This window comes from Anguilla rostrata, chromosome 10, assembly GCF_018555375.3.
Source record: "Anguilla rostrata isolate EN2019 chromosome 10, ASM1855537v3, whole genome shotgun sequence".
NCBI classification, from domain to species: Eukaryota; Metazoa; Chordata; class Actinopteri; order Anguilliformes; family Anguillidae; genus Anguilla; species Anguilla rostrata.
Window position 1 is genome coordinate 26,722,444 of NC_057942.1, and position 25,608 is coordinate 26,748,051.

General features: G+C 39.3%; 1 protein-coding gene and 1 long non-coding RNA gene across 5 annotated transcripts in view; both read left to right on the plus strand.

The window, feature by feature from the left end:
• The window catches only part of sfi1 (SFI1 centrin binding protein), a 103,001-nt gene that overhangs the window by 12,780 nt on the left and 64,613 nt on the right, over window positions 1-25,608 (plus strand). For 3 of the 4 annotated variants that reach the window (XM_064296276.1, XM_064296278.1, XM_064296277.1), the window contains exons 4-13: window positions 1,282-1,353; window positions 1,474-1,584; window positions 6,752-6,846; window positions 11,727-11,844; window positions 12,757-12,859; window positions 14,734-14,890; window positions 18,580-18,741; window positions 21,194-21,264; window positions 21,356-21,448; window positions 21,770-21,867. In XM_064296276.1, the coding sequence (XP_064152346.1) occupies window positions 1,282-1,353; window positions 1,474-1,584; window positions 6,752-6,846; window positions 11,727-11,844; window positions 12,757-12,859; window positions 14,734-14,890; window positions 18,580-18,741; window positions 21,194-21,264; window positions 21,356-21,448; window positions 21,770-21,867 (1,080 nt within the window). Of the gene's footprint in view, window positions 1-1,281; window positions 1,354-1,473; window positions 1,585-2,985; window positions 4,011-6,751; window positions 6,847-11,726; window positions 11,845-12,756; window positions 12,860-14,733; window positions 14,891-18,579; window positions 18,742-21,193; window positions 21,265-21,355; window positions 21,449-21,769; window positions 21,868-25,608 lie in introns of those variants that run through there. The other variant, XM_064296279.1, reaches the window with a different exon arrangement.
• Window positions 4,017-5,552, plus strand: LOC135233096 (uncharacterized). The gene is made up of 2 exons (XR_010323761.1): window positions 4,017-4,893; window positions 5,098-5,552. It is a non-coding gene; the product is annotated as an uncharacterized LOC135233096 (long non-coding RNA).

Below are 25,608 nucleotides of genomic sequence, written 5' to 3' on the forward strand. Positions count from 1 at the left end.
TATATCATTATTGTTCCACCCCTAGTCCATGGTTCATTTGAGGTATTTTTTGGATCATTGTCTTGTTGAGAGATCCAACCCTTTCAGCTTCAGTTTCTTCACTGTCTGTGGTGCACAGTTTCTAGGATTTTTTTATATAGATATGAATCTGTTATTCCTTCCACCTGCACAATATTTCCTGTGCCACTGGGCGCTACCCAACGCCAAAGCATAATAGATCTACCCCCATGCTTAACAGTTGGCAGGGTAATTTCTTCTTCAAATGCTTCCCATGTTTTCTCCAAATGTATCTTTGGTGGTTGTGGCCAGAGTTCAATAGTTGTGTCATCTGTCCACGGCAATTTGTTCCAGAAAGTCTCTGGTTTATCTAAGCGGTGCATACTTCAGGCAATGAGTTTTATGTTGATCGTAGGAATGGCTTCTTCCTGACAGTTCTTCTGTGTAGATAATTTTTGTGTAAGCAAAATTGCACATTGGACTGATGCAGCACTACTGTGATGTCAGGTAAGTCTTTCTGCAGTTCATTTGTAGTGATCTGTGGGATTTGCTTTTATATACCTGACCTCTCCATGAGCAGTTCTGTGATTTTACTTGGTCTTCCAGATTTTTAAAAATCAATAGTACCCTTCCATTCTTAATGACTCTTCAGGTGGAAATACCAAGCTGGCAGCAGTAAGATATATATTTTTTTGTTGCCTTCCTCTGCTTTTTTAAAGAATCGATTATCATTATTTTCAAGTCCTCAGTCCGCTGCTTGTGAGTATAAACGTACTCTGGCAATTTAGGATGTTCAGAGTATTTATTAAGGTGTGCAATTGTCTTCACTTGGCTTAATTTAAGCTTTAATGAGTCAATCAGTTTTTGGTACCTTAAAGTACTAATGGATCTACTGGAAGGGAGCATAAACTTGCACAAGCATTTACAGGTTTTTTTTTTCAAACCGTTAACTTCAGCTAATACATAGTAATTGTGCTTTAAAAGAAATATGCTATATTTAGGTTTGTATCCTGCAGAGGTTGCATTAATTTCTTATCTCTGAGATTCAGTAAATCATGCAATTTCATGGGTGCCAAATCTTTGGGTGTATGACTACGTTTCACGTGCACTCATGAGTATCATGTTCTGTGTGATCAGTCATTATTGTTTGGAAAATTTGTGTTCTGATGATTATGTTGACACCCAGTTTCGTAAAGTGTGTGCTAAAATGGTTTAGGATCATTTTTTGCAACAGACAATGGATGCTGTATTTTGACATTTTATTTTTATGCCCTTTCTCATTAGACAGCTGGTACAAAAACTGTTCTACCTGTGGATTCGGAAAACTTTTGGCCGAGTTCATCCGTCTCAAGCTAGGTTTGGTACCATTTTAAAAAAAACATGATTCTGTTGCTTTTCTGTGCTCTTCATTTATTGACTTCTGAAATTGTACATTTCTTCATGGCTTTATTTGAAATAAGATTTACTCTCCTCCAGGACACATTACCAACAAAGAGTTCTATGGAAGGCATTTGAGGTATGGAGGGAAGAGTGGTGGGTAACCAGGAAGGAGTGGAGACTTTGCATGAGAGCGGAATGTCACTATAGGTGAGAGAACTGTGACATTCACCACCGCTGAACTCCTTCAATTGGTGTGGGCTTATATAATATTGTCAAATATTTTTTATATTTATATCTGTTTTTTATATTTATATCCTTCAATCAGTATAAATGTCATGTAGCTTTAAAATACAATCACACACACTCTATCAGCCATTTTCTGTTCACTGTGGGTATACAGTTAAATACGAAAGTCCTGGGACAGTTGTCAGATTGGTTTTTCTTCTGTACTAGTCCAATTTGTGTTTTCAAATCAAACTGACTATGAGACAAAATGAACATGTCTGCATTTATTTAATGTTTTTGAATTTTTTTTTTACGTCTGATATTGAACTATATTACTACAATGTTATAATGAGTAAAGTCTCCCTTTTCCAAGTCTGCATACGTATTGGGACAAATGACTTGGAATAGGGATACTTCACTCATTATAGCATTGTAGTAATATAGTTCACTGTCGGTTAGCTGTTTCAGATTTCACAGGTTTATCACATTACTGTAATATCCTTTGGAAGCATTTGTCGTGTCTACCTTATGAGTTAAAAGATACAGGACAAGAAAACTGCCGAATTGACTTAGAATAGAATTGACTATGACAACTTGAAAGCTGTTGGTCAGAATAAAAGAGAAAAATCAATTGGAGCTATTGCAGAATGTTTGCAGTATGTATTCCAAAGTCAACAGTATGGACTGTCCTAACAGAAGAAACTAACCACTGGATGACTTGGGAATCACCATCAATCAGGCTGCCTGGGCTGGAAAGACATTAGAAAGATGTCAGGAATGATTAGAGCTGTGATAAGAGGGTTCCCCACAGAAATGACCACGACAGCTACAGACTCTCAGCCCTTAAAAACATTAATTTCTGTACATTCTGACCCCATTTCAGCAGAGAGAATTCATAAACAACTTCACACGTCCACACAATAAGCCCCAAAGCCCCAAACTAAGGGGATTTTGCGTTTTCTCCTTTATCCTGTCACAAATGCTCCTAGCCCTCAAAGAATATTTCTCCCCATTGGTCATTTTATGTACATCTACCGATAAAAACAGCGGATGCAAACACTCAATGAACATACAAGTGTGCACGTTGCCTAGTGGGTAGTGCCTTTGTCTTTTGGTTGGATCTGTTTACAGGATTGATAGACCCGGGTTCAATTCCCGCCTGCGACTGCAGCAAATCTCTAAACTCAGTACACCGGCTTGCTGGCTAACTAAAAATACAACATTTTAAACCATTGCTTTTGCATATGTAAAATCTTACCAGGGCATTTCGGCGTGTTTAACGTAAGCTATCTTGGGTGTTAGTAACTTCCCATTCTTGCACATTGAAAAACGTGTTCTTTATGAGATGCATATTACTGCAAGAATCTTTTTTCTCTCTGTTAGCCAGTGCGATACCAGCTGATGCCAGTAGAAGGCAGTGGCCGCCAGTCAGTGTGAGATTCACAGGCGCAGGACATCTTGCTTGGTAGCAAGATTTGGTGGGATACTAGCAACAAGCTAAGCGAGCTGAGAGCAAACTCGTGTTTGCGTATGTGGTCAGCTGAAAGCTTTTATGTTTTATTTGCAGGTAAGACCGTATGAAGCACGAATTTTCAATAGTTTTAGTATGCGCACAAATTCCTGTTCACTTTTACATGCTGAAACACGAGAATGTTTAAGAGAATGTTTAAACTGTTTAGTAATATAACTAGCGTCACTGCTTGCCGCATGCTATATTGTTGTCGACATGGTTAGTTAGCTACGTTACAGTCAGTTCTTCACGAACTATGTTAACAAATGCTTATTTATGTTTCATAAAAACGGGGCTTCATTAGCAAGCCCACTCTTGATATCTTTTATATTTATTATCTGCACTTTCTGGCCAATTTTTCTAGCTCTAACTAGTCCTACAGTTTTTGCACTACATTCAAACTTTTTACACCAAAATGACCGGCTAGTTCCAGACATTGTTGCTTGTATTCAAATTTTTTGAAATATTCAAAACTTTTTGAAATATTCAAGTTTTTGTGAGCAATTTTTGTGGTCACTCCATAGGGCGTCACTCATGGACGTTTAGTAGGACGCACGCGCAGGTGGTCACTCACACACTCATGGACGTTTAGTAGGACACACTTCCAGCGGCACGAGATTTTTAAGCACAGCTTTATCGCCTAACAGCTAACCCTAACATGTTAGTTTTTCGCCTACTTTAGTTAACCTAGTTAGCGCGTACAGATACTATCCTGCACGCATGAGTAGGAGCTACGGACACACAGCTACAACCCACGTACGGATGCTATTCTGCACGCATGAGTAGGAGCTAATGACACACAGCTACAACCACCGATACAGATGTATGGACACACGGACGCTACAACCACCGATACAGATGTATGGACACACGGAGGACAACAAATAACGTTACAGAGGTGAGGACATGCCATAGCTAGCTAGCTATATAGTTAGCCAAGGTTTACTCATGAAACTTTTAGGATATGACTAATCTCTGGAACATAATTTGCTACATGCTGATCCCCGGTTGTATATGTAACGCTACGGTGCGCTATGGGTCTGGACGGTTTCATGCTTCTTCTGAGCTATGCGCCCTCATTGAAATGCCAGTTGAGGACAGTGCCAGTTGGAATTTGAAGCAAGCCCACACAGTTCCTTCAGGAGTTGTAACCTTTCTAGTTACTTTTCATGACATTTATCATTTCTGTTACAGAAAAAGAGTGTGATACAGAACAGTATTGTAATGTGCTTGGTAGCAAGCTTTAGTGTAATACTAGCAAGCTAAGCCTGTTAATCCACTGTATGCTTGAACATACAAGTAACTTGAAACAATTTAGGAGACATTGGACAGTAGTGCTTTGGAATACAGCTTCTTTAATTTTGGTGAGGCAAGATAGCCTGTATTGTTTGTAGTACAGTAACTTGGCGTCATTTTGATATCAATACTTTTAATGGCAGGCCTAGATTTTGCCAGTTTGAATGAATTACTTATGCACAGTGCTTTGTAAGTGTGAGTAAACATGACATTTTTGTACGTTGAAAATGTGTTTCCCATGAGATATACAACCTATATAATCGATATACATTGGGAGTGAAAGTATTAGAGGACACTATGCGCAAGACTGAGAGAGGCAAATTGCAGAGGCTACTCTTCCAGATGTAAACCCCCTCATTGGCACCAAGAACAGAACGGCGAATTTGCAGAAAATACAAAAAAAAAAGATGAGCCTGAGAAGTTTTGGAACAAAGTATTATGGACAGATGAAATGAAGATAAACTTTTACCACCGGTGATCGAAAGGTGAAAGTATGGAGAAGACAGACTCCTGTATACCCTTGCAAACTAAAATCTGTCAAGCATGGAGGAGGTTGTGTGATGGCTTGGGCCTGTATGGCTGCATCTGCATCTGAGTTTGGTGCTTTTTATTGACGAGGTAACCAGTGGTGGCAGCAAAAGAATGACAACTGAAGTGTACATAAACATTTTTTCTCTCAATATTCACAGAACTGCCACCAAACCCATTGGATGGAAGTTTATCATGCAAGGCAACAACTCAACATAAGGCACACTTAACCAAGGAGCTTATATGGAAGAACAGGTTGTGTTTGATGTGGCCCAGTCAGTCACCAGATTTAAACTCAAGTGAACATACTTTTCATGTACTTAAAAGGAAACTGAAGTCTCAAACCCCAGCAAACACACAGGAACTGAAGGGGCAAAAAGCTTGGCTGAGCATCTCAAAGGATCACATCATGAACCTTGTGATGTCCATGAGTCAGACTAAATGTAGTCAAATGTTGGGTGTATGCAGTGAAATATCGACCTTGCAGGTCATTAGTTTGTCAACTTACTCTGTCCTAATATTTATGCTGAATTGAAATAGCATTGCATTGAATGGCATTGTTGTAATATAATTCAATGTCTGTTTTTTGAAATAAAAAAAACATGAAATAAATGCAGATTGTGAATTTTGCCTCAGTCATTGTTTCATTTGAAAATACAAATTTGATTAGTATTTTCGGACAGGCAAGGATTAATTAAGAATATGTTTATTTTCTGAATCCAGTGGTTCCAACAGTCAATGTCCTTGTTAAAATGTTCAGCACTCTGAATACTGAACCAAATGATATTGCATGCTAGAACCCCTCACTTAACCTACATGTAAAATATATTTGATTTGATTTAATTTAATAATTATGTTTAAAATTAGAATTATCAATTAAATCACCAAATTCATTGATAGGTCAGTCTACAGTGCACTGGTGGAATCAACCAACAAGTCAAAACAAGCTCTATACCAGGTTTTAAGATTAAATAATTGAATTCAATAAGTAGCAGTCAATTATAATGAATTGAAAACATACATTCTTTATTGAATTCAGGCACACTACTACTGAATTACACAACAGAAGACATACAACAAAACATTAAACAACTAATCTAGAAATACCAGAAAATAGAGAGAGAGAGAGAGAGAGAAAGAAACTGGTCGGCCAGACATTGCCAAAGTATCACCCGCTTCCAGTATAAGTGCCACAAGGAAACCAGCTAAAAACACACAACCAAGGAACCACCACCAAATTAAAAAGAGGAAAACAACTTCTTCAAGGCTCCGACAACAACGCAACAGAACACTTTTTCCTGTAGCAATCTTAAATACCTTACCCAGCATGGCTTGAGGATGTTTGCCCTGATTGGGTGATGCCGGGTTTAGGAGAGAAGGGAAGGGGGGTCAGACTAATTTATGGCAAGGACTGGCCTACCTAAAGATTGCATTTAAACTAAAGGTAATGGGAAATGTTAGGCATGCAGGGTCTCCAACCCCTGATATGGCATCCTGTGTCATCTGGTTTGTCTGAGGAAGTGAGACCCATAGAGTGTCAGCCTAGATTACGGTATCAGTGGAATTTAAAATTGCCCCAGTCACATTTGCTTTGATGCTTGTGATGGGGAGGCCAGGCCACATTCTTATTCACTGTTTCCCTCTCTAAGGCCAAAATCTAAACACTACATATCCTACAGTACAGAGAAATAGCAACCAATTTAACATAACTGTCCCAATACATTTGCATTTAACTGTATATACACTGGATGACCATGCTTGTGATCGCTGTGCATTACCAGCTTTGTTAACTGAGGAATATGGGTTATGTTGTAGGTATCGGCTGTATAACTGGGTTTTCGTCAACTGGCAGCAGTTTGTGACTATGCAACAAGGGCGTAAGGAGAGGCTTCAGACGGCAGCCATCTACGGTATTGTACTTCCTTTCTTGTACTGTCTTAATGGCCTGTTGCTTGATCTATGTTTAGGGACATTCCGCCTCAAAATTGCCTAACTGACCAATGGAATAAGGTTGGTTCCTTAGACTTGAGTTCCTTAGACTTGAATAACACATTTTTTATTTTTTTGAAACATACAATTAACATACCAATTTTGTGGCATTTTTGGCGCTATAGGTGCATCCAGTATTTTAAAATCCTACATTGTACCAGCATTGAGCCTGGTGATTGGGTCTCTTCATCAAAATTCAACCAACATTTAGGTGATTTATGGGTTTGTTTACAATATTGCTCCTCCTTCCTTCAGGCAGTCTTTGTGTATTAAAATGAATAGAACAGTTTTAGACATGGTTTCTTGCATAGTTTAACAGATTCAGGGATGTAAAGATGTCCTAAATTGGCTGCCAGTTTGGAGGGTCAACACTTATGTGATTGTATGGAAGTATATGGATGTAAAATTGAGGTAATTTATAGTAACTAAAATGAAAGAGCACAAAATAAGTGCATTTTTTCCCAAATATGAATGTAGTACAAATGAAAATTGGATGAACAAAAATATATATCTTTAAGAATGAAAAGTCATATGATGGCATAATCTTGCACTCATGACACGTGCAAATAATGCATTGTGATATAATGTTCACAGGTCATCATCCTTATAAAAGTCCTTCATAGTTAAAATTAATTTATTCTTAATCCTGATTATGGATCATATCTTCATTCAATACATCTTTTAGACACAGGAAAGGGGGGAGACACTTCACCACTATAAGTCATCGGAAATATAATTTTGTACATACTCAAAACAATTATATAATATAACTGCAAAGGGGCGATTCCGAGGTCCAAGCTGCTAATGCAGTGGGACGCTACAATCAACTGCGTCCACACTTGTTGAGCAAAGAGTTCATGATCCAGATGTGATGTGATCAGTCTTATGCTTCATGAATGGGAGATTAAGTATTATTTTTTCAAATGGAACTTTGGCTGAACATGTTAAATATTCAATTCTTATTTTTTTAAAATAGTGGCCATGTACAGTGGCCTGGAAAAAAGATGGCTTGCCCCCTTCAGGTAAAGGGGGAGCAACTACCCCACGTGGAGGAGTTCAAGTATCTTGGGGTCTTATTCATGAGTGAGGGAAAACTGAATTTGGAGATTGACCAGTGTCTAGATTCAGTGGCCGCAGTAATGTGGGCATTGTATCGGACAGTGGTGTTGAAGAAGGAGCAGAGCCGAAAGGCAAAACCCTTGATTTACCAGATTTACCCTACCTTTACCTATGGTCACGAGCTATGGGTAGTGACCAAAAGAGTGAGATGGCAAATACAAGCAACCTAAATGGGGTTCCTTCGTAGGGTGGCAGGGCTTACTCTCCTTGACAGGGTGAGGAGCTCAGTTGTCCAGGAGGACCTCAAAGTAGAGCTGCTGCTCCTTCGCATTGAAAGGAGTCAGTTGAGGTGGTTCAGGCATCTGATACGGGTCAGTGCACACAGCAAGGTAAAACCAAGTGGCTTGATTGCTTCGATTGTGTGATTTTGTACATAGAAGCTCTCCAAAAGATCAGCATTTGACTGCAATACAGGGCTTAGTCAAAAAGAGAGAATGAGTAAGTTAAGAGTATTTGTTTTGTGGGGTTCCCGAGGGTGCCACCCTCAAAGGAATTAGCATCTGGAAGTGGAATATGCCTGGGAAAAAATGTATTCCAATTTGGAGAGGTTTGGTGCAATTTGAAAATCTTTCAGGGACATTTTGGCCCACCTCTGCGAAAACGCATGTCATATTTTACTTCTTTGTTCAATCCACTCCCAACTTTTATCCTGGAGTTGTATACATCCTATGGTACGATTAGGGGGGGAAAGAGAAATCTGGTTTTGTCCAGCATCAAAAGTACGTATAATCACTACAGAATAAAGAAAATATGAGAATTTTTGGATTTCTTTGTTGTTATTTTTTCAGTCCTGTATGTTTACGGAGTGAGACTCCCATAAGATCAGGGGATTTGGTCATTTGGTCATTTGGTCATTGAGGGGAAAAAAAAAAAAAAACCTGGATTTTATCAATTGTATTCCGGTTCTGTCAGAGACAATCTGAATCTGAAGTTGAAGCTGAATTTAAATGATTGTCGAGTATGTATGTGTTAAGTAGGCTATAGAATGAATCATGAATACACTTGCACCATCAGATGCTCTGGAGCAGTCTTCATCCCCCCTTAAGTGTCTTACCTTGTAGTGGGCCAATTTCAGATAACCTCATCTACCACCTAATCCAGTCAAATCCGCTTCTTTTAATATGCAGTATCTTTGTGTGATATCCTCTACCCTAGGTGTGGGTTTCGTTTAGATTTTATTGATTCTGGTTGCCATTCTGATTGTGGTTATCAAATTTGGTTCTTATAAAATCCTGGTTCTGATTCTTCTTCTTTTTGAGTACAAAAACATACCAAATAGTGTTGTACACAAAAGCCACCTTTATTTTCAGCATATATAGGCTGTCATAAAAAGTAGATCATCATTTTGACAAAAAAATAAATAAAATGGGGGTGGGGGAAAACAACCTTTTGCGCTCCATAGAGTTAATCTTAAAAATAACTTTACTTAAAAGCAGCTAGGTCTGCCCTAGCTAATAGCCTAACACTAGTTAAAAACAGCCAAGTTATTGTAATAATGTTAGCTATGTAGCTAGTTGTTTCCTTAGGAAGTGGTGTGATATGTAACGTTGCTTGCTATGCAGTCACATCACTTTCTAAAAAAACCACATTAAACGAACATAGCAATGAGCATTTCTGACACAGCCTCTTAACCACAGCTAATGAAAGTTATTAGTACTTACCGGGGACAAAATGGCTGATTTACTCCAAATATAAATGCGGCTTGATTCAGAATTACAGCGTTTCCTGGCTTTCCCCAGACCAGTATAGCTTACTGGTCCTAGCTTTTCCCTCACATCTAAAGGCCTGAATCGTTTCTCCTCATTGGCTCGATCTTCTGTCATGGGAGGACATAAAACTTAAAATCGTGGCTCTTGGCTGTATTTGTACAGCCCACCATGCACAACATTTCAGCATTTTTATTATCTCTATAATCCCGACTACTAATAATAGCTACATGCAGCACGATGGATTGTTTTACCCCATCGTCCTGGCAGTCAATTAAAAATGTTTGCATTTCAATGCGAATGCCATTGAAAATGCATTTTCAGGATTCGATAAGCAGATTCGAAACGCACATTTCTTAAAGTGTTCCCGGTTCTTGGAAATTTGAAACTGGTTCAAATTTGGAACCAGCTCCTGATACTCAACCCTACTCTCCCACTACCTCGATCCATTTCTACCTCAGTCCATTTCCCTCACGTCTTGTTTCTTCCCCTCCCAGGTCTAATTTCCCCTCATTTCATGTGATGTGTTCTCATTTAAAGCAATCACCATTTGGTCCTTTGTTTCCTTTGATGGACAGGGTATAAGTGTTGTCGTTCTCCCTCAGTTGTTGGGTTTTGTTGATCTGTACTTTGGGAACAGACCCACTAGTTTCTTTACTATATTATACAATCTATTTTAAAACCTAAGACATGCCTGCTTGCCTCCGTACAAAAGTACGGGGAAATAAATTGAACTCCACACCCAACTCCATGACTTGCTCTTTTTCTAGGGATTGTTGCACCTGTTCTATCAGTGTTAATATTGTCTCCTCACTTGGACCACTGCCTGTGTATTTTGCATGCATTATGTTGTAGGAAAGTATGTTTTATATGCCCTCTATCATGATGCCACCTTTTCTTTGTCATCAACTATTAATTTTGTTTTGCCTAATGAATTAATAATTTGTGATGTCACTCTAAATATCTCTCCACTCCATTGGCACTGTATTCCTGTGTTGAAAAAAATGTGAGTGTCTCTCCATTTATCTTGCAGGTCTTGAGGCATGCCCTTCAACAGTGGCGCTTTTTTGATTGTTTTGCCTATCTCTAGCTCCTGTGTTTGCTTACCATATGAAATGCACTTTTGTAAGTTGCTTTGGCTAACAGTGTTTTCCAAATTACTATATTGTTAATTGGAACCTACAGTTAAAAGTACTGGTAGAGTGACACAATTTTTGTTGTTTTGGCTATGTACTCCAGCACATAATATACATCAATACAACAATGAATATGAGGTTACAGTGCTGACAGTCAGCATATCAGGGGATACATTTAGGAATTACCGCTGTTTTTGTAAACATAGCCTCCCCATTTTAGGGGAGCAAAGGTAATTGGACAAAATAACATAATCTGAGAGAAAGCCATCATGTTTTGTACTTTGTTATAAATCCTTTGCATTTATCTGCCTGAAGTCTGTGAACCATAGACATCACCAGATGCTGGCTATCTTTCCTGGTGATGCTCTGCCAGGCCTGTACTGTAGCTATCTTCAGTTTATTTTATTTCTGAGGCATTTTGCCTCCGGTCATGTCTTCAGCAAATGACATGCATGTTTGGATTCAGGACTTTAACCTCGTATTTATTGTTGTTATTTCAAATCCAGTGTGCTGGAGTACAGAGCCGAAATGGCAAAAAAATTGTGTCACTGCCCCATATACTTTTGCATTTACCTATATTTATGTGCATCAACTACACTATTACAGTTATTTCCCAAAAGCAGACAATGGCGCTAGATAGCGATTAATCACTACATCAAAATTAAAAAATATACATATATATTTGGAATTTTCACATGGTGATTAATCACTACTATAATAAATTCTTCAGCACTTCTGTGTGTGCCCATTTAAGTCACACATGCAGGGTTAGGAGGGTCTTGGCAATGTAATTGTCATCAACCTCGTTGAAGCTGAAGGTTTTACTTTGTGCTGCTGTAGCTGAAAAGCGTTGCCAGTTCTTCGCTTGGGGAAGATGGGTGGTATATCTGGAGATGCAAAGGATTAAACGCAACATGCATGAGGCTGCTCAGAAGCACTGGGAGAATACTGCCTTAAGGTGAGAGTACTTCAAGCCTCTTCAAGAGAAAATGACGTCTTCACTATACGTTCACCCATTATTTGTCGTTTCATACTGAGGTTTGTGGATCCTTTTAGTTTTTTATGTTAAATTAGTCCTCGCCCTTGTTACTACCCAAACTACAGCCATGTGTAGTGCTGGGTTTTTTAATTTTTTTGCGCATTGAGAGAAGGAAGTCTCTGTGTCATTATATTGTGATGCTGGGTGCTGTGTGTCTGCATCTCCCTCTCATACCCACCCTTTTCTACGTTTTGCCATAAAGCGTACGGGAGAACTTTCTTTCTTAATGCAGTACTGTATTACATCGCTTACCATTGCAAGATGAGCAACAAATGTGGATCAAGTCTTAACGATGCACCTATACCGAAAAGAGAGCAATCCAGTGTTTAAGAATGATTTCTTATTTTTATTTAATGTGCAGGAAACTAGACTAGACTAAAACATAATTCAGTATCTGTGATGAAGAATACAGTACGAAAATATGTGGTGAATGTAGTGAAATCGCTTTATATAGGACAGCGTAGAACCTCTCACCTTTTTCCTTATTAATAAATGTCCTATAATCCCAGAGGAGACAAAACTACACATTGGAATGCAACCCCTCAAATTTACGTTAATTCTTATGGGAGAAAGTTCCCCTAATGTTTCATGCAATGTCATTTTTTTTGGAAAGTAACTGATGTATAGCGAGAACCACATAAAGTTCCTGATTTTAGTGTTCAGTCCTGCAACCTCACAGCTCATTCTGGAACATCCAAAACAAAATATGTAAGTGTCTGTGTCTGTGTGCACGCTCATGCTCATGGGTGCATGCATGGTGAGAATATGGGTTATTTCTTTTCTGTAGTGAATGTGTGCCCTAAGACTGTTCTTCTTCTGTTTTTTGATTAGGTCAGCATGGATGCTGTGGACTGGTTGCCTGCAGCTCAAGAAAAGGAAGCTTGTCTTGGAAGAGTGTGCTTTACAGCACTGGGCACTGTCACTGCAGAGTAGGGTGAGCAGGAGCACATTTTGACCTAAGATGTACATATTTATGATGTAACGGAGGGAGTTATTTTGGGTTTGTGCCTCTGCATGTGACAAGGATGAATACATTTGATAGTCTTGTTGATAAGCATGTTTATCCGTCTTGCTAAAAGGTCAAGTGTAAGTTAAAGTGTTTGTCCAGAAGCACTGTCCTAGGGATCTCTCAGTATGGTTGTTCAGTGTTCACATTGGACCTGGCATGCTTATCCTTACTCCAAGTTTGCCGCCTTCCCAGTGAATAGAGAAGAGTTTGGATAGGATCAGCAAACTGCAAGCCTTGCGATGAAGTGCAGTTGTCATGTTATCACCGTAGCAAAATGTTTGAGCTAGCACAGCAAAGCAGAATGTGAGTGAACAGATTCTTTATCATACTGTGCACTGATGCTAAATATAACATTTTTGCAATTTTGTGGGTATTGAGTAAGGTCATAGGCAACTGCATGTTCTGCAAGTAAAAATAAATGCTACACCTGGAATTATTTAATCGTATGTGAATTTAAACATTGGTTATGTGCATAAAATCTCATACTTGGCCAAGCTATGGAAAAAAAGTTATTCCAAATAGTAAATGGCTATTTCAATTCCTGTTTGTTTCAGGGGGAAAAGTCGTTATTATTAGAATGAAAATAAAGCAACATTTTGTCTACACCTTGTGGAAATTACAGCACTTTTCGTACATAGTGCATGTTCAGTAGCTTCTTTAGTGCAGGTATAAGAGAACTTTCTGTTTCTAGTCTTGGTTCTAAGCTTTTAATTGCATTTGGACTCTTATTGGCATTTGTCAAATGAAGAATTGTGCCAATGAAAGTCAAGGAAGCCATTATGAGGCTGAGAGAAAAAAAAAAGTGTGAGACCTAGGTCAAACGTAGGCTTACCAAAATCAATTGTTTGGAGCATCATTAAGACGAAATAGAGCACTGGAGAGGTCAGTAATTGCAAGGGCATGGTAGGCCAAGGAAAACCGAAATATTCTCACCATACTGAAGAAAAACCCCAAAAACCTGTCTGACAAATCTTCATTAGACAGGTGTGGATGTATCTGTGACTACTGTCCGCAGAAGACTTCACAAACCAAAACACAGAGGCTACACTGCAGGATGCCACCCACTAGTTGGTTGCAAAAACAGGATGGCCAGGTTACAGTTTGCTGTGAACTGCCTAAAAGAGCCTGCAGAATTTTGAAAAAAAATTCTGGCTCGCTTGTCTTGGCAAGGCCAAAAACTTGAAATTTTTTGACTGGCCAAGTCATTCACTTGATCTGAATCCAATTGAACATGCATTTCATATGCTGAAGAGACAACTTAAGGCAACTAGCCCAAAACTAGCAGGAGCTGAAGCTGGCTGCAGTACAGGCTTGACGGAGCATCACCAGGGACGATACTCAGCACCTAGTCATGTCTAAGGGTCACAGACTTCAAGCAGGCATTGCCTGCAAAGGATATGCGGCCAAGTACTAAACATAACTATTTTCCTTTATGGTGCCTTGAAATGGGGGGACTATGTATAAACGGTGCTTTAATTACTTTGTGGTGAAACCAAAGTCTATAAAAATACCGTTAAATTGTGCACTGTGACCACAAGTGAATTGTTTGATAACAAATCTAAATTTGTGGAGTACAGAACTGAATCTGTAAAATAATAATAGTAATTTTAAACAAGTCTTTGTTTGAAACATTATGGAGCTCACTGTATCTGTAGGATTGTGGAAAATGTCTAGGTTCTGGAGAAAGGCACGTTTTGACATTCATTGTAAAATTATTTGCAAGATAAGTGCTATTATGTTTTCCAGGGTATGTATCAAAAAGTGAGCTTTGGGAACATTATAGCCCAATTGTTTTCCAGACTTGGCTGCAATGGAGAGAAGTGTACCTGCTTGCCTGCAGTCTAAGAAAGGAGGAGACCAGAGCCTCTCTGCACCACAGTCATGGGCTCCAGAGAAGGGTTCTGTTCACGTGGACCAGCTACCTGCACTATCGCCAAGTGAAGAAGGAGCAAAAAGGTACCATTCATGTGGTTTTTACTCCTTGAATGAGCTATTTTATGGTTACTGAAGATTTACAATTTCCTGACTGGGCAAATCAGACTGCCTTACAATAAAAAGAACCGCGCAAGCAAATCATGTGATATTTGCATGAAACGTCATGGCCTTCTTTTCATGGCACAAAGCAACCACGGATCGAGTATTATTTGACCAAAATAATGCCACACGGTTGTTTTCAGTTCAGCTCTTTACAGAGGTTGCACCTGCAGTTTCATCTTGGGTGTGTTTGTACCTTTATGCTGAAATAAATTTGAAACCTAAAATCAACAGGACTGTATCTCAGACATTTCCTGTTCATCTTGCTGAAACTAGTCTCATACATTCATACTGCATTTCTGTCTCTTGCCTGTAGTTTGATATCATTTGTTACCATCTGATAAAATAAGGCAGAATTCAAAGAAAAGATTAGATCACACTGTTTTGTATAACTTTACAAAATAGTTGATTGTTGTCATTGTGGCAGTAATTTAGCCAATTATACAGCAGTTAGTGCATTGTGATTAGCCGATACGCTTTCCTCGAGTGCTGATATAGAATTCAACAGCACTTTGATCTCATCACCAGCTACAATCAATCCACATTTTTTTTACGTTGGCTACGTCACCCAAATCGGAAAAAGTTTACTTTGTTAGCTGCCTACATTTCAGCATCAACACAGTGGATACGTTTGATGATATCTTGTTTGATCTCTTCCACCACACGATGACAATAGAAGAATATCTGGACAGTGATTAGGTTACGTAGCCTGCTGCTCTTATGCCTGTTGTTTCTGAACCATCACTGTAATCCAGAAAGAGATACAGCAACATCTTAACAAGCTGTAGCGAGTCTAGCACACCCAGTTAAGCACCAGTCTAACCCAACAAGCTTATCTGGTGTTTCAATCGCCTTTGCTCTGGACTCCTTCTTGAACAACTGTCCAATCAATGGAAATGTACAGTTCAATGTATACAACAGTGGTACTATCTCGCAGACACAATAACAGAATGGCTAGATTTGGTAGCCAGCTATCTAGTCAGTCAGGGTTGTGTCTAGCTTGATGAGATACAGGAGATTTCTGGAAGTGGGTTCCTATCCGATTTGCCATGATAGAGGAATTATCCTGAATCGAAGAATGACTGACCTCATTTGTTAGCTAAACTAATGATAAATTGTTGTGTTTTTCTCCTCTGGAAATAGTTAGGCCACTGTGTATTGATCTCTGATTTAGTGTAATGGGTGAAACCTGGGCATTGGGGCCTGCGTTGTAAATTGCATTGTCCCTCACAGATAGGATGGACATGCATGCCCAATCAAGGCCCCAGTGGGTATTTAAACCAGGCTAGATAACCAGTGCGTGGATGGTACCGTGAACTTATTTAACACTGATATGGCTCAAAGTTTGAATGACGACATAGTGAAATGGTAAGATTGAAAAACACAGGGCCAAGTGACATTGGGTAACATTGCTTTGGAATACAGCTTCTTTAATTTCTGTGAGACAAGATAGCCTATAGTGTTTGTAGTACAGTACTTTGGTGGCATTTTGATATCAATACTTTTAATGGCAGGCCTAGATTTAACCAGTTTGAATGAATAACTTAACGACAGTGCTTTGTATGTGTGAGTAACTTGCCATTTTTGTACTTTGTTCACACTTGTATATACATTCATTTTGTGTATATATACATTTATATATATGGGGAGACATATTCTTTGTGGGCTAGGAGCATTTGTGGCTGGAAGAAGAAGAGGAAGAATGTCGGGGAAATGACAATATAGCCTTACATGGGGCACCACTTTTGTCAGGATTATACTTCTGTATTCTCACATTGGTACCACTTGTGTAGGCGAAGTGGTATAACCGCAGAATTAAAAACCAGTCTCATAAAATTACGGTTATCTAGACTATCCGACCATAAATTTGGAACTTCCATTAATAATCAGTATTACAAATATTAATGATCAAATAATTAAATCAAAGATTTATAGTTATGATATATATGATATATGCTATAGATATAGTTATGGATTGGCTATTTTGACTCAGATTTTCACGTTCCAGCAGCGCGGGGTTTAATAAAATTATTTATTAAACAAACGAACAAACAAAGCATACATAATTATTTAAATTATTTAAAAGACAAAATGGAAGCACATAATATCACATTAATCCCAGTACAGATTAAACTAACTGCTATTGCCTAAAAAGTGTGCTCAGTCTTACTGTCCATCCATTTACACAGGTAGCGGCCTCCGATGGTCGATGTCGGGTCCTGGAGAGGACAGTCCTGGTGGGGTGAATTTGTGGAGGTTTCCTGGTGTGAGTTGCACAGGCTGAGTCCTTGTTCCGTAGCAGCGGTGATGTAGTTCTCCGCCCCCTGATCGGTCATCAACAAGGTTCTTCTTCCAGGAGCTCATTGTGGTTAGTCGGTGCAGCACCGGGCGTGCGCTGGTTTCCATGCGGGATGGATTAGGCTTAGTCACCGTAGGCGAACTAAATCAGCAGAGTCTGGTTGCTGCGTACAGTGACTTTATCTGTGCATTTCGATAAGTAGGTGACAGCAGCGATCTTAGGCGTTCTGCAAACCTTTGAATTAGAGTTCTACAGAGTTGTAAGAACTCGAGTTAGGCCCATAGGAGTTCCACAGCACTTAAGGGACAATGCACTTTTGGGTGACCATGCAGGAAGAGAGTTAGCGATTGCTGTCCCTCACTTTTATACCTGGTGGGGGGGGAGAATCTTCACACTAAGGATCTAGAAAGCTACATGTTCTTAAAAAAAGTAATTTCCATTTTGACGGCACAGACTGACTGTGTACCTACAAGGAGATGGAGAACCACTGTGAAGTGTGAAGTTGTTTATGAATTCTGTCTGTTGAAATGGGGTCAGAATGTACAGAAATTCATGTTTTTAAGAGCTGAGAGTTTGTGGTTGTTGCGGTTATTTCGGTGGGGATCCCTGAAAAGTGCCAAACTCTCAGTGCTGTATAGGTATGGGGCAGGCCAAAGATAATCACCACCATGCTCATATACAGTATAACAGCATTCCCTCTTGTGTGATATTGCTTAAACATAGCACGATTCCTTGTAAGTTATACAGCTTACCAATGTAAAATTGTCATGCTTGGCAAAACATTACATTACAGGCATTTAGCAGACGCTCTTATACAGAGCGACTTACACCACTTTTTTTTAAAATTTTTTTTTTTTTACATAGCATCCATTTATACAGCTGGATATATACTGAAGCAATTGAGGTTAAGTACCTTGCTCAAGGGTACAATGGCAGTTCCTACACGGGAATTGAACCTGTGACCTTTAGGTTACAAGACCAGCACCTTACCCATTATACTACACTGCCGCCCAATTATCTTCTGAATTTCTGTTGTAACACACTAACCATCATATCACCAAGGACTCTTGGATGTTGTAGACATGACTGAGGTCTTTTGGAGCTTTCCCTTGTCCATTATAGAGATCAGTCAACATTGACTAACCCTTTCATAAGTACTTATTTTTAGTAAATGGCCCCACCCCTATTGAAAACAGTGATTTATACCGAATATGCAACCATGTTTACAGTAAACTTTATTCTGAAAATTATGCATATACATGTTTTTTTTCCATTGTATTTTTTAATATTGTATTTATGTGCTATTTTGCAGTTTCAAGCAAACACGCAAGGCATTCCATGGTCTTGAGGAGGTGTTGGAGTACATGGCAAGAAGAGTTCTTGCACAGACAGAATGAGAGGGCTACGTGGCAGACTGTATCTGCTTTGGCACAGCAACGTGTTCAGCTCCGGGCACTGCATCGCTGGAAAGGCTGTATCCTCCTCAAACCTACTGTATTTTATCACAGTGCAGTATTCTGTTGATTGAACAATCTGAGTAATCGTTGAGTTTAAAGGACATATACGCTGACACTATTACTTACTGTTTTTGCTTGACCGTAAGGACAGACAATCCCCCAAATGAATGGATGTATGTATTCTTACTTGGTGACAGAATCCCTTTCTGCATTGAGAAATTCTTAAGCTGGGTGAAACTGTGTGTGCTTGCGTGCGTGCGTGCGTGTGAGCGAGTGAGCGAGTGAGCGTGAGCGCAGTGTTTTGTTTGGGGATCTCATTGCACTTAATTCTTGCACAACGAGGCCTTGTTGGGAACTTGCTATTGGGAACCCCATCTAATCTCACACACCTCATAACTTCAGCTGTGTAGACTACCAAACTAGTCAAGTACAGCAAGCAAAGATACAGTGGGGACCAAAAGTCTGAGGATACTACCAAGTCCTGATTGTTTTTATTATTTATGAAGGAATAATCTAATTATGATACTCCATAGGGATGAGCGAGTGCACCATTATCTGTATCTGTATCTGTTCAACCAACAAAATTATCTGTGTCCATATTCGTACTCGGAATGGGCGGGGCTTAAACCGGAAGTGTTACAGGGCATAACCAGAAGTTGGTATTTTAACGTCTTAGCAAAGCCCCTAGTGGTCGGCACGCCGGCGTGCCGAGATTGCTGAACTCAGACATTCAGTGCTACTGCAACCAAAGTATGAGTTAAAAACAGAAAGGCTTTGTTTTAGTTTCATAAGTAGACCAAACATGACAACTATGCCAAATACGGAATTTCGCCGCGCCACCATTGTTGCTCTGGTCGTTCATTTAACACGCATCCCCTCCCTGCAGTCTCATCTGCAACTACACCCCCCACCCATGACATAACGGACAATATTGTCTATCTGGGCATTCATAAATATATTCTTTCAGCACTCAAAAATCATATTCCGTCATAGCAACAAGAAAACCCGACAATAGCCCTAAGATATGCCAATACAGCAGTGAAAACGCTGCTCACTGAATAACGAAATAAACGAGACAAAGTTTTAAAAATGATACCATGTCATTCTACAGTCAATATCTGGGACTAAATATTGAATAAATACACAACCTTACTGTTGGTTTTACGCGTAGAGATGTCCCTTTTGAGACTGAGTGGTCATATATTGTCTTGGACAATCCGTTTGTGAAATATACGCCCATTTGTGATGCTTGGGTACCTTCCAAAATAGCTGTGCTGAATACCACATGTCGTTTGTCGCCCTTTTTAGTACAGGCTGGCTTGATTGACAATTCATTTATTCAGTAGGTGAGAATATAAGCTTTCTAATGATGTATAACGTCTAATTTTGCTTTTGGAATAATGTTTTATACGTCAGCGTAACCAAAAATTTTCTTATCATCGCATTCACTCTGTGGTAGCAGTAAAAGACGCTGTTATCGTTACTCTGGTTTTATTAGTTTTTTTAATGAACTGATGGTGTGAAGACAGTAGTAGACAGAGCGCGCCAGGTTACAGTTGGCTAACCATGATGTGCTGTATGTCTTGTGATTTCAGGTGAGTGACGACGTCTAAATTTGCACAAAAGTGATATTGCATTAGTACAGCTAGGATGTCAATGACGCTAGGAGAGTGTGTGTATGAGATTGCTGAATGTTGGGAAATACAAGTACACGCTTATATCATGTACTACATGATGTAGTTGCTAGCTAACTGGATAGTTAGCCCACTGTAGCAGCTAATTAACTGGCTAGTTAGCCCCACTGTAGCAAGCTAGAAGCTAATCAGTAATATGTGCTTACGTGTGAATGTCCAGTAAATGTGTGTTTAGCTATGGTGAGAATAATGTGTCGATCCGAATCTGAGAATTGCAAACTTCATTTTTTTGAGAATATATGACAATAGATAATAGATCGCTGTGACGATGGCAAGATTGTGTTGTGTGGCGCAGCAGCAGTGAACTTTGTATAGGCTCTGTGTAGAGGAGGAGCTCTGTGTGTGGCTGGCCTATCACGAGTACAGATATTGACACATTTTACTCGGATGGTACTCGTGCTCGTAAAAAGTACATTATCCGTACCGGATACTTGTTTCATCCGACTCCAGTAACACTTCTTATTCAAGAATACATTATTGAGAACGGTTACAAATAAAAAAATTTATACATTTTTGAAACACTTATATGAAATGGTAAGGTATGTGGATATCTGGTTCGTCCACCGTAAGCTGAGCATTTCTCTATTCGTTGTTCTACTTTATTCCATTTGATGTGTGTTCCCAAAGCTCAATATGCAACTATCTGGGCTATTAACTATTAAAACCAATAAACATTAATTAATGAGGAGGCTGTATTGACCTTTTTTCTGCTGATGTAGTCTCCTTGAGTCAGCAATGTCCTTATAAATCCTCTTTTTCCTGAATTTCTGCAAAGATACGAATCAATGTTTGGAGGAGACAAAGATAAACCAATTTGCTCGTGAGCACTACAGGCGCCGCCTGATGGTTAGGAGGAATAATCACTTTCTGATATACATGGTTATTACAGGAAAATTGTGGTTTAGCTCCATTCATTTTCTTCCTGCTTTTTTTGCAGCGCATGGGACTGAGACTCCTGACCCTGAATATATCTCAGCGGAAGGCTCGTCAAATTAACAAGAATGTTGCACTCCAGCAGTACCAACACAGTGTTAGTAGATGCATCTTTGTTAAATTAAATGAAAATGTTTGTGTAAGATCTATTGAGGAAAAGGCATGCTATAAATACCGGTGGAAATTATTCTTTTGACCTGGCATTTTATTTTCAGGAACATCACCTTGTGTAGAAAGAAATTACATCTTATGAAGAATGCATGAACAATTGATATTTAAAGCTTTTCATCAGTAGAACAATCAAGTTAAATCAGGGTTTTTTTGTGCAAGTGAACATTATAAGTACACTAAAAGATGACACCAGTTTTTAAAGAACCTTTGTGTATGTAGGTTTTTGTGTGTGTGCGTGTGTCAACAGGTGATTGGCAAGTATTGGCATCGCTGGCAGGAAAGTTACGAGGAAATTGAGGAAAGGAACCATCAACAACAAGGGGATATGGCACTCATGCACTACAGGTACACATAGCCTCTTGTTCTAATTTGGTGCTGTAAAGCTGGAGTAGTAGCAATTGGTTAAATACAGTGTTAATTTTTCTCAGTATGTTGGTGCCAATGGTGTATGATCGTGCCAAAACTATATGGTACTTTTGATATGGATGTTTTGGGAAAGAGTTCTACCATTTCATGTGATAAAATAGAATATTTTGGTCATAGCAGCTTACACATGTTAAAAACTATTTAGAACATGTTAAGTTTGATTTACAAAGAAATGAGCAACTGTGTAGCTTAGCGTGCTTGCATTCTGAAACATCCAATTCAGTTTCATTGATGTATAACAACCTATCATATATCCCTCCCCCATCAATCATTTTATCACTCTCTTGATTCTGTCCACTCTTTTGCATCTCCTTTGGTTTCTGGTAGATTTGTTCAGGATTTCCTGTAGAACAAGAAAAATGCTAGATGCTATTACAAAAGGGGCAGGGTGTAATTTTGCGAATCACTAGGTTTTTTTCCCCTTTGAAAATTCAAACCAGTTATAGTTTTGAAACTGAATAAGCTCTCCTGGCCTAGCATTGAGCAATAATCACTGGGGCCAGGGTTAGTTAACCTTTTGCAGCTAGTTTCAGGCACAGATGGCAGTGGCGTCGCTAGGGGTGGGCTTCCGGGGCTGAAGCCCTGGATGTTTTTCATCCAGCCCCGGACCTTTTGACACCAAAAAAAAAAAAAAAAATTTTTTTTGACACTCAAAAAAAGAGATACAGCACAAAATATCATTCTATTTAATGGAGCCCTAACGTAAACAAATCACCCCCTTCAAATCGAGCAGTAAGTAACCTGACTGACTAGTAGGCACAGTAGGTTGCAATCAGATGATTCGATGGCTAGCACTGGTACAGTAAAGTTCAATCACAGAGTTCTGAGTGACAGACTGACAGTTCCGCTTGTCCAGACAAACGTACGCAGAATACACACTAGGCAGATTTCTGTAGACGAGTCTGAATATTTCTCGTTCAGTAATGTTATCGTCAGTGAACTGTCTGAAACGGTGGATATCCGCAGATTTTTAAAAGAAATATCGAGGCAGGTTGTTGAGGAGGAGATTCTCATCTCATAATGATGAGATTGAGAATGTAACTAACGCTACAGCGGATGTTGAGAGCCAGTCAGCAGCCAGAGAGTGCAGAACAGCTAACAGGGTTAATGGTACTGGCTATACATGCAGCTAATTGTGTTATTAACTAAAATTAGGCTATTAGCAAGCTAAAATCAGATTTAGAAGTGTAACATCAGCAAAATAATTATTTGTGATGCCAGCTCAGTAACGTCAGTACGGCTAACGTTAGCTAACAACGTTAGCTAGCTAGCTAACATAACTGGCTGGCTAAGCCAGCTAACATTGTTACTCGCTATGTATTCTTTCTAGCTTGCCTGCCCAGTGCCTTGCCAGTTTACATGCTAGTATGAAATATTTTTTGAAAAGCCATTACATATCATCACTCACAGCTGCATAGGGTAAGCAGCTAGGTAGTTAACTAGCTATTTATGGCTAGTATTTTGTTTATTAATTTAGTTACAGTATATCTATATACATATTCTGGTAACTAAGTGTGTTTGTATAGCCAGTTATATTGAATCATGTAGCTATTTACTCTGTTAGTTTGTTTCTCTACTGTAACATAACCAGTTACATTAATTATGTAACTACATCTAGCTGTCTTCATTCTGCTTTGCAATATAGCCACATACATACATATTACAGTCACTCAACATTATATCCCTATACTAGTCAGATTAGTATAGCACTGTCACTATTATTTTTTGTAATCTACAGTAATGTTTGTATATGTAATAATATAATAAATGGGCCCCAAAACAATTTGCGGGCCCCAAAAAATTTTGCGCGCACCAAACTAAAACTCCCCCTGGGGCTAAGCCCCTGATGTCTTTGAATCCTAGAAACGCCCCTGTCAGATGCATTCTGCTGCAGAAACATGCATCGTTTGTATCAAACAGGTGCATGGGGCTGGAAGCGCAGTTTACAATGTGCTTCTCTCCTTAATGCATATGCATTTTAATGAGGATCTCACAAATAACAGGTGGAGATATAAGTGTGCCTGATTATGTATTAATCACGGAAAGCATTAAAATGGGTGAAGACACAGAACTGGCAAAAAAGAGACTATAATCATGGAATCTGTGACACCTGCAACTTCTGTGACAAACTCCCAACCATAGAAATGATTACTCTTCTGGATGAAATAAATGATGACCTAGAGCCTTTAAGAAATCCCTAAGATACACCAACCAGCAGAAGTATCTGAGTCGCTAAGGTAATCTTACCCAGTGTAACTGGAAAAGGATTCATTTAATGTTATCTTTATCTGACTCCAAAATAGCATTTTACCCTTTCCTGCTAACAGTTGTGCATAGAAGGAGACTGCAAGTAATCTGCCAGTAGTGTGGCTCTATATAGATCACTATTTAGACATGGATGTACCTCTGGCGTGTGTAGCCTGCATAGATACAATGGCAGTTTGTGTTACACCACACCAGCCAACGCTTGGCATTGCGCATGGTGATCTTAGGCTTATGTACGGCTGCTCCACCATGGAAACCCATTTCATGAAGCTCTTAACGAACAGTTCTTATGCTGACGTTGTTTCCAGAGGTAGTTTGGAACTCTGTAGTGAGTGTTGCAACTGAGAACAGATGATTTATACGTGCTACACGCTTCAGCACTCAGTCTTTTTCTGTGAGCTTGTGTGGCCTACCGCTTCACGGCTGTGCTGTTGTTGCTCCTGTATATTTCCACTTCACAATAACTGCACGTACAGTTCACTGGGGCAGCTCTAGCAGTGCTAAAATTTTATGAACTAACATTTTGGAAAGGTGGTATCCTATGACAGTGCCACATTGAAAGTCACTGAGCTCTTCAGTATGACCCATTCTGCGTTCAATGTTTGTCAATGGAGATTGCATGGCTGTGTGCTTGATTTTATGGATCTGTTAGCAATGAGTGTGGCTGAAACGGCCAAAACCACTTATTAGTTGGGGTGTCCACATAGGTTTGGAAATGTTATGTACAAGGAAAAACCTTAAGTCATCAAATAAAGACAATATCAGTACATCAGTGATCCTGCTTGCTAAGCATATCGCACTAGGCTAACCTTTGTAGCCGAGACTTGTTCCCCATGACATTGGATTTTTAACAATACAAAACATGATTACACTGTCCTATGGACCTAAGAAGCAAAGTTTTACATATAATAATGCATAATGCTAATCCAATGGGATGATTTGCAGCTGAGCACTGTCTCTTTATCACACCCTGCTGACTCCCTATCCGCACAGTAAACAGCCTGTTTTACTTTGGGGGTCTGATATGAGTCACACATCTGTAAATCGCCCTACAAACCTCCAACACAACGTCCCATTCCATCATGGCAACAGTCAAACTTCTTGCAACATTACAGGTCATGACATTCAATTTTAGTGTATTTGTATGGAAAGTTAAACCATTACTGGGGAGAATTATTGTGCATGGCCATGCGGGATAACCTTTAAGTAACAGTTGCCCAGCCATATTTATCCTGCCGATCTTGCAGTGCCGTAATTACAAATGGATATTGATAGCACTAGCAGTTGCTAAAAAAAACGATTCCCTGTAAATGAAAGGACTGATTTGTGTCCCAACATTCATGATTAATTGGAGGTTGGTGAAATGTTATGGGTTTAAAAATATATATAAACTAG